At 31.1% G+C, this 10,150-nt stretch overlaps 1 protein-coding gene across 2 annotated transcripts in view; it reads right to left on the bottom strand.

Moving 5' to 3' along the window:
* Nucleotides 1-1,407: 1,407 nt before the first annotated feature.
* The window catches only part of FGF14 (fibroblast growth factor 14), a 309,235-nt gene continuing 300,492 nt past the window's right edge, over nt 1,408-10,150 (bottom strand). For both annotated transcript variants that reach the window (XM_053707806.1, XM_053707804.1), the window contains exon 5: nt 1,408-9,570. In XM_053707806.1, the coding sequence (XP_053563781.1) occupies nt 9,434-9,570 (137 nt within the window). In that variant the 3' untranslated portion in view covers nt 1,408-9,433. The remainder of the gene's footprint in view (nt 9,571-10,150) is intronic.

Below are 10,150 nucleotides of genomic sequence, written 5' to 3'. Positions count from 1 at the left end.
GGTAGTTTAGGATTTTTTAGTGTTAGTTCTTTTTTATTTTGGGGGGTTTGGTGGGTGGGGGGTTTTACTGTTAGGGGGAACTTAGTAAAAGAGCTGTTTAACTTAGGGCAAAGGCCATTTTAAGGGCTATTGGTACTTTAGTATTAGATTAGGGGGTGTTTTTATTTTGGGGGGCTTTTTATTTTCATAGGGATTAGGTTTAATTTTTTTTGGATAATTTTGTTTATTATTTTATGTAATGTTAGACTTTTTTAATTTCTGTAATTTTAGCTTAATTTAAACTTAGTTTTGTTTATTTCTTAATTAATGTTAGCTTTTTTATTTTAATTGTAATTTAGGATTATTTTAAATTATATAACTTGGATAATTTAGGGGGTGTTATGTTAGGGGGCTTAGTGATTGTTTATTTGCGTTGTGGGTTAATGACGGATTAGGGGTTAATAGTTTAAATAAATAGTTTGCGTTGTGGGGGCATTGCGAATTAGGGGTTAATAGATTTAATAGATAGTTTGTGTTGTGGGGGTATTGCCGATTAGGGGTTAATAGATTTAATAGATAGTTTGCATTGTGGGGGCATTGCGGATTAGGGGATAATAGATTTAATAGATAGTTTGCGTTGTGGGGCATGGTGGTTTAGAGGTTAATACATTTATTATAAATTGCAATGTGGGGGGATGGCGGATAGAGGGGTTTTGAAGTGTCAGGTTCATTTTTGGGAGGCGGGTTAGATTTAAATGGGAAAAGGGTCTCAAAGAGCACCTTTTACCTGTGTTACATCTAGCTGAGCTGGGTGTAATTTATGTTAGTGTATCTGCAGCCTCCGACAGAGTATTTACAGTTTGCGCAGGCATTGGAAACCGGGTGTAATTTAAAGATTAGCGGCTTCCTATACTTTGTGTGGGACACAATAATGTTTTCGGCAGCCGGAGTTCGGTTGCAAAAATTAGGTTATAACAGGCCGTTGGAAGCAGTCGATAAACGATATTGCTTCCGACAGCATATTTATCGGTTTGCGAGTGCAGGCAAACAGAATTACGGCTCAATGGAAACAAACCCTATGACCTCAGATCAGATGTGTAGCTACCATGAAAAATGATGCATCAGCAATAAGAGCGGAATGTTAGGTGGGCTATGGGTAAGACCCCCCTTTTGTCTATACACTTCCCATTGTTCTTACCATTATACTGAAAGGAGATATTTATTTAAGTGTGGTAAGACATCACCTACAATTTGGTTAGATAAAATTAAGCACTACCCTTAAAAGCTTGATTTGATTTTCAGTCGAACTTGTGTATGTTTTAATTATTTTTATTTATGGGAAATAGCTGTGAGATTGACAAACTTACATATGGTTGAACTCTTACAGAATATTCCCTTATCAGAAACATATCAGCACACAATCAGTAATAAAGTTGCAGGTGACACATTTTTATTGAAATCAATACAATTTATTGGTTAAAGAGAATTAAAATCTCTTCTAACAGTTCAATGAAAAAAAGATGCTAACAGGTATGAAACATTGCATTACAGCTGAATAGTTTTCAAAGTACTCAGCAGGAATAACCATAAACAACTTAAATGGAAATGTCAACCTTTTAAATTTGATTGTGGTATTCATGATAATCGGAACAAAATGTCTGTTTAATTGTTGAATTGCTCATAGTCAAAAATAATAAACAATATTTTGGTATAAAATAACGTCATGTAATATAGCTAACAAATATAATTTTTTGCTTTTTTTATATATAGGCATTTATATAGTTTAGAATTTAGTATATGCTACTTTTCTTTACAGCGCTATTTATTGTTTGTGAGTTTATTCATCAGACTATTGAAGCCTAATGAATACCCCTTAATGTTAATGGTTTTATATGACCGATATTGTTATTAAATATCACAAAGTATCATTTGTTTCTAAGAATCATTGGCTGTGTTTTTATGTAGACAAAGGCAAAAAAAGAGACATTATAAGCAAATTTATCATTTCATTATACATAAGAAATAAATGATCATTTTGATTGTTTTGTTGCTTATGCTATTTTTTTTTTTTAAATGCTTATATCATCTCCCAAAGGCATATTTCCCAACATGTTAATTGGAAAACATATTTGTATGTGAATAATGGGAAAAAATAGACAATACTAAGATTCGGAAGTAGATGAATATACAAAATATGCTAAAAATAACAAGTGTAAACAACATATAAATATACACAACATTTTTGAAAAGAAAATGTTCCATTTAATTTGGTAGTATAGAGAATTCATATTTAGCGATTGGTGGCTTACTTTGAGTTATACACACACACACACACACACATTTATATATATATATATATATATATATATATATATATATTATATACACACAAACATACACATACACAAACGCATACTTCTGCAGGGTGTGTCAAATATTCAATTATTTGAAAGGGTCAAAATATTAGTATTCACAATGAGAAAGACAGAATGTTGGAGCCTAAAGTTTGAGTCCATTGTCATGGTTTATTCAATGATTTATTATAAATTAGTAACATATTTTTAATCAGTTGATACTTATTATTCAAGAATAGATTATTTACTTTAGAGACACATAGATTTTTTAAAAAATGTTTATGTGATAGACATGTGAACGGGTGTAAAATTTCTTTCATCCAAAAGATTTTTTGGGGGGATTTTTAAAAAGTTTGGTTCGGCTCAATTTCGTCCATGCAGGCATTTGGTTTGGACGAATATTGGATTCGGCTTTGTTACCATTATTTCCAATGTGAATAACTAATAGAGACAATTAATATAAACAAAAATCTTACATTAACGGGTTTGAACAATTAAAATAACCTATCCTTTTAATGTTAAAAAAACATACAACACCTGTATGACAAAAAAACAGTATTTAGTGCCTGACCGCCTTCCCTACCATCAGACATTAGTAACACTATAACAGGATTGGACAAGGGACAATGAACAAATGAATGGTAAGACCCCATGTACATCATTAGAAGTAAAGGAAAGTATTTACCAAACATTATTAACCCCCCCATTTCTGCACCTTTTTATGGTACCAAATGGCATGAACAATTGGCAAATCAATTTTTACAAACAATCAATTTTTTTTCATCCATTTTTTCTAATAATGTGTTCGGCTGTTTGTATATCAAATGACTTAATGAATCAGCAAAATTAAACAAATTTGCATTAGTCTGAAACCCGAATGCACATCTCTATAATATGATATTGCCGTTTATATGAGTATCCTCTTCATTCACCATTTTGGGCATACCTTTTAAAGCTTGTAACACTATATATTTCATTCACAGAGTAACATCCTAGCACACATGTGAGTTGTATTTTTATTTTAACAATTAATACCTGATACAAATTAGTATGCTCCTGCCAGTGCTTTTACTAGTGCTCCTGCAATGACCTTTAAAGAAGAAATACCTTTGTAATTATGTATAGGAAGCTTAATTAAAGGGACAGTCTAGTCAAAATTAAACTTTCATGATTCAGATAGGGCATTCAATTTTAAACAACTTTCCAATTTACTTCTATTATCCAATTTGCTCAATTCTTTAGATATCCTTTGTTGAAGAAATAGCAATGCATATGTGTGAGCAAATCACACAAGGCCTTTATGTGTATGAACCAATCAGCAGCTACTGAGCATATCTAGATATGCTTTTCAGCAAGTGATATCAAGACAATTAAGCAAATTACATAATAGAAGTAAATTAGAAAGTTGTTTAAAATGACATGCTCTTTCTAAATCATGAAAGAAAAAAATTGGGTTTCATGTCCCTTTAAGTAATTCAAAAACAAGTTAAGTGTTGAAAACATTCCCAGTGCCAACCCCATCTAAGGTTACTATTTTTAAGGATGGATTAAAATGCACACTAAATACATAATATGTTCTGGTGCAGTATACTTTATAGTGATTTTTGTACACACATTGTAACAAAACAGAAGTATATTTTCTTTACCTCTTCTTCATAATATTTTGTGTTTTTGCTTTCAATTTATTTATACTATAAATATGTATCTATATATATATATCTATATATATATATGTGTGTGTGTGTGTGTATATATATATAAGTGTGTGTGTGTATATATATATATATATATATATATATATATATACTGTATATATGCATACACACATATACATTATTTTGGTTTCTTTTGTTTTCCTTCCTTCTTTGAAAAATGTAATTTCCCCATCAAACATGTTACCTGTTGTACCTTAGTTTAATAGAACAATCTAGTCTCTCTGTCAGAGAGAAATAAGTACTGAGTGTTTTTTTTTCCTTTCATTAGGAAGGGTACATAAAGAATTAATTTTCAAAATATTGTGATTTATTATACCAAAGATACTGGTAGCATAACATTTTCTTCTTTTATTTTATTGGCCACCAAATTCTATAAATTCTGTCCTTATTTTCATAACTTAAATGAAGCAAAACATATTTTGGGTGGTATTTTTATGCATGCATGAACATTTAATTGCATTTCTGCATCACATTGCTATTACTTTTTTAATATTTATATCTGCAGTGTAAGGTTTACATGCTCTTTAATACTAATAGTTTAATTTTGTGATCATTTTATGTAGTTTGCATGGTTCTCGTTACTGGAGATAAAATATGGTTTAAAATATTTTCCTCCTGTTTACATTGTTTTGTTACAAGTATTTAACATAAATTATTTATACTTTGAATAATAGTTAGAATGTACTTTGCTGATTATTGAATTCCATTTTGAATGTCATGGTTAATGTGATTTTCTTTTTGTGTTTGTACATTTGTCAACATTTTCCCACAAAAATAGAAATTTTTATATCATGCACAAACATTCTTGCTTTGTGTAAGAGATATGAAGATATTTTAGCTGTGAGTTTTGTCTTCTGTACATGTCATTTTTTCAGTTTATTGACTTTTAGAGATGTGTTGTTTATTTATATATAGACAACAACAGTCCTGCACCAGTGCAAAAAAAGATGCGCCACTCAATGACCACTGCACCGGCCACACAATCTTCTCTCATTCAGCTAATTTCATTGCCAGAGCACGAAGCAAAAAAAGTGCACTGCAACGTTTCAGGGAACAGCCCTTAATCCTAAATTTAACGTTGCAGTGTACTTTTTTACTTCCTGTTCTACCAAAAAAAAAAGATTATTTGGATGATAAACCTCATACGTTTATAAATGATAAGCTAGTATCATGCTTAATGACTAACTGCATGATGCTGGGAAATCATTCTCATTTACCTGATGGGGTTTTCCAGTGCATATTTGGCACAAACACAAAATATTTTCCCTTTGTGTATTTGATTTTAAATTCGAAAATGTATATTGTAGAACAAATGAAAATGATGCTAAAAATGTCACAAAGGGCAACATAAGTAAAGTCAACCTTTATTTATTTGTTGACATTATTCACCTGTTTATGGGTAGTTAAAGGCCTTAAAATCTATGGGAAAGGGGCTAACTTATTAAGGCTGAAGTGGCACTCACAAGAGTTATATTTTCTACGGTGTACTACTGATTTTCTTATTTTAATTCCAATTAAGCCCCATTTACCTCTGCTCTTGTCCTGCTAGAGCAAAGGGCATGTCAAAAGGGTCTGCATTATATGTCTGCAGACACCTTTGAGATCCTTATGAGAGCCATGTGACCTCTGACAACTGCCACTGATCCTGATATAGAATTATAGTTTTCTTGTCAAGCAACCCTTATAAGAAAAATACAAATATGCAAAATAGACAGTGGCAAAGGGTTTTTAGACTTAGGTCTATTTAGACCTAGATTAATATACATTTTTAACTTGGCTTTTTATATAAATGAACTATTTTTTAGACTTAGTCACATAGCTCTGTTTTGCTACTAATGAAACCGTTAAGCTTCTGAATGTGTGCTACGTGAATATATAAGTACTGTATATATATATATATACTTGCTGTAAAAAAAAAATGCAAAACGTAGGTTATTCTACTTTGTATAAATGTATTATTTTGAAGTATTGTCTTATAAGCAGCACTTTACAGTCTTATGATGAAAAACATTTAAATAAATTAAAACTAAAGTGTCAAACATGGTTGCATTTAAATCATTTTATCTTATGTGTTGTTACTTGTGTTATTGGGTTTGTTTTTTCTTCAGGCTAACTTACTAAATCATTCAAACGCCAAGAAAATGTATAGTAAAAGAGTTTTAATAACAAAATAAGTATTAATGTATATTTATACCATCCCTCTTCCATTACCAAGCGATTATTGCACATTTATATTACCCTTTCTATTTGTAATAAGCCAGTAATACATTGCTCGGCAAAGAATAGCAGGCCTCTAATATACTTTGTTGGATTTTATAAAAGATTAAAATATAGATAAATGATTCAACATAACAAAATCTATGTGCATTCTTGATGATGTAACATGTGCACCTATTAACACATGCATATATGAAAATATACAGGATACAAGCTTTGCAATTACACAATGCATCTTAAAGGTCTTGAAACACAATACATTTTTTTTTTATCCTAGGTTATTTCATTAGTGATCAAAACTATATTTTTGAGATTATATTATATCTTGGAGACATAACATAAGAGATAAACACATTGCTAAGATGCTCTTTGGTATTTTGGGGGGACAATATCAGAATTTGACTTGCAGATTAGCTAAAGTTTAACTGTGAGTAATGCAAGTCATTTTATATACTGTATATATATATATATATATATATATATATTATATGACGTTGGTTAATGGTTTATATTATGTCTTCATATAAATATTTTTATTCAATATGTTGCAATTCTGTATACAAGAAATGATAATAAACACATAAACTGTACAATGCAGACAAACGCTTTGCATATACTGTATGTATGTAAATTCATTAATACATACCAACATTTCTTGATACACATAGCTTACTACATGCAAATCATTAGTGCCATCCTCTTCCCATGCAACAGATGAGACATCGGACAAAGGAAAAAATAAGAAACAAACCACAGATAAAGATATCTGCCATATGTATCAACATATAACAGGGGGAACAATTTTAAAGACACTCATTCAAAATATAAGCACTCTTACAGACAACCTGTATAAACAGAGAGTAAACAAAGACTATATAACATAGATGTTACAGTTACAGAATGTAGTTATCATTTACAAAAATAAATTCAGCCTCATTTTGAACCAGTCAACTGGTTAGTTGGACACTTAGCCCAGAATGTAGATTTTCACGGTGAAAATGAACTGGCAATGAGTTTCTGATTTTGGGACACCAGCCCCACTGAGATTACATTTAAAATTATGTTGTGCAATACTAATCACAGCGTACATTTGTAAATCAGTTTGTTTTTTTTTTTACGTTTTTTTCTTGTTTTTTTTTTAGAACTTGGTATAGAGAATGTCTGTTAATGTGCTTCACTTAACTATAAAAAAAGGTTACAATTTTAGCATTAAACCAATGTGGATCCTAATCGAATTTGACAATTTGGGGATTCTAGCAGCACAACAAACATAATCTTGAACAGTCTGAGTACCTTCAATGTATTAAATCATAATGTAAAAAAATGTATAATGAAACAATTGTCAATTGTAAATCTTCGATCAGCCAAACAACTTGTTTGCATAAACAAAGTTAGAAATATAGGAATCTCAAAAAACAAAACAAAACAAAAAACAAACAATAGCAAAATCATTTTCTAGCAGATACACTGCAAAGGGATTTGGAAAAATAAAAGAAAGAATACCCGTTTATGTAAAATGAAATAAACAATTTGCACTCCTATTATGTTTCTGCTTAAGGTTTTCAGAAGTATGGTCATTTTGGTCCTAGGTATTTCTCTTGGAAGCATATTCTTCAATGAATTCTAAAAAAGCAATTTTTTCGCAGAACAATCTGATGACTATTCTGCATACTCTTAGGCTTTATAGGGCTTAATGATTCTACTATGTGACTAACCCCACTTCTTTGATATATCTAATTTTTACAAGACAACCATAGGCACCTTATGACTTCTATTTAGCTTCTATGTTCTGGTTCTATATAAATTGGTTAAGTGTACAATATACCACAACCTAAGCAAGGCACCTTTAACTTATAAATCCTGGCTCCTGAAACTGTGTTGGCATTATGCAGTGGTTGGAGGGCATACATTAATTTTACTGGACTTTGCATGCTTAGCTAAAATGTATTCACATGTCCAGATTTAGGCTAAACAGGAAAATGCTAAATCATATTATTTTGTCACTTGCATTGCTGTTGCAAAAAAATGGGGACACCACAATTAACGTGCCCATGCTTAGCTAAATTAAGGAAACTGCCCAAGATGGGAATGAGCTTAATCTGAACTTTTGCTGTAGGTAGCAGAATCTTGAATTATAAATAAATATATATATATATATATATATATATATATATATACAGTATATATATATTATATTATATATATATATATATATATTCACATATATTTTATTTTTTTTAAATGAGGAACTGTAGATGAAAAATGAGCCTTAATTAAGGCCTACAAGGCCTACACAGTTCTATGGACCCACCATCTTCAAAAAACAAGTGGGTCTTGCTTGCTGGGCAAGGCAAATGTTACCATAGCCAGTAAGCTTGTGATATGTATAAAACACACACAAAAAGGAAAGTATAGGGGTGTCAAACACTAATCTCAGCCTACAAACCACTGATTGTGTCTGACATATTACCCTCTACTATAATGTCTATTTGGAGAGCATAGTAACTGTTGCTAAAGTGCCTCCACACTCATCCAGTATTTAAGTCCTATTTGATATAGACATGTTTTAGAATAGCTGTTTGAAGGCTTCCTAAATCCCTGATTGCTTTCAGAACTAAGCCACCTGAAACATTCAAGATCTAGAGGAACACAATCCCTGCATAAAGGTTACAGACAGTAAAGCAAGCAGCCTTGTTTAAAAAAAAAAGTTAGAGAAATCCATAATAGCTCAGTTTTACAGTGTGTAACTAGAAATTACTTAATATTTGGGTGCTACAAAATAGAACTTAAACACATGGATTTCGCTGTAATTGGATTCAAAGGGCAAAAGAGTAAGGGTAATTGTCAGCAGGCAAGTTATCAAGTGTACTTGTGAAGTATGTCATTCACATGAAGTGTCACAGTCACGGAAAAGATATTAAAAAGGCATTCCATATCTGGTAGGGCATTCCATGGTCTGAGTTTAGCTGGTTCCCCAGGTGTCTTCTGTTGGTGGGAGGAGTTACACTCTGAGAAGTATCCACCTTTGATACGCTGGTTCAGCAAAACAGCAAAAATCCAGTGAGTATTCATTTAGTTGACAGACACTAGATTTAGGAGAGTCTGGAGGGGATTAAACGCTCAAGTATTCCGAGGGCTCAGTAAGTCACAATATCCTTAAGGGTCTAGCTATGTTGTCTTAGTCTTGCTAACTGGTTTGCCACCGTTCATTATTGCAGATGCACTTGTGCTTTTACTTGGAGTCACCCGAGCTTTTGGCACTGTTTCTCCAACATCATGCAATGAAGGTTCTCTGTACATGGCAACTGAAAATAAATAAAGAAGGAAAAACATTAGTAATATGGACTACCTGATCTATTATTAAAAAGATGCATATATTTTAAACATTATTAGCTTCCTAAAAATAATCTATTTTGACAGTGAATCATATGTTCAATATATTTACAGTAACTGTGCTATTCTCTCTGGAAAAAAATAGCTTTGTCTAAAAAAATCTTGATAATTAATATACAATTATAATATCTTAACATTGTTTCCTTTAGGCTGTTAAAATTATGCCAGATCTTCTAATAGACATAATAATATTTTCTTGCATTAAACAATATTCAGATTACTGATAACTATGAGGTTTAATTTCTACTGAATTTAGAAAATGTAATTATATGTTATAATGTAGAATACTACAGAAAATATTAACTGTAATTTTAAAAGACATTTTTTTAGTACACTTTTAATTTCTCGTTATCTGTGGCTTAGATAAATCAAGAGGAAATCTAAAATTGCAATTACAAACAATGTTTTAGACAAAGCATATAATTTTATGTTGATCTTTTTAATCACATTAAGTTATGCTTCACTAATTTTATTTTCCCATATTTATACTCC

The sequence above is a fragment of the Bombina bombina genome, chromosome 3, assembly GCF_027579735.1.
Source record: "Bombina bombina isolate aBomBom1 chromosome 3, aBomBom1.pri, whole genome shotgun sequence".
In the NCBI taxonomy this organism is placed as follows: Eukaryota; Metazoa; Chordata; class Amphibia; order Anura; family Bombinatoridae; genus Bombina; species Bombina bombina.
This window is presented reverse-complemented; position numbering and strand designations above follow the sequence as displayed.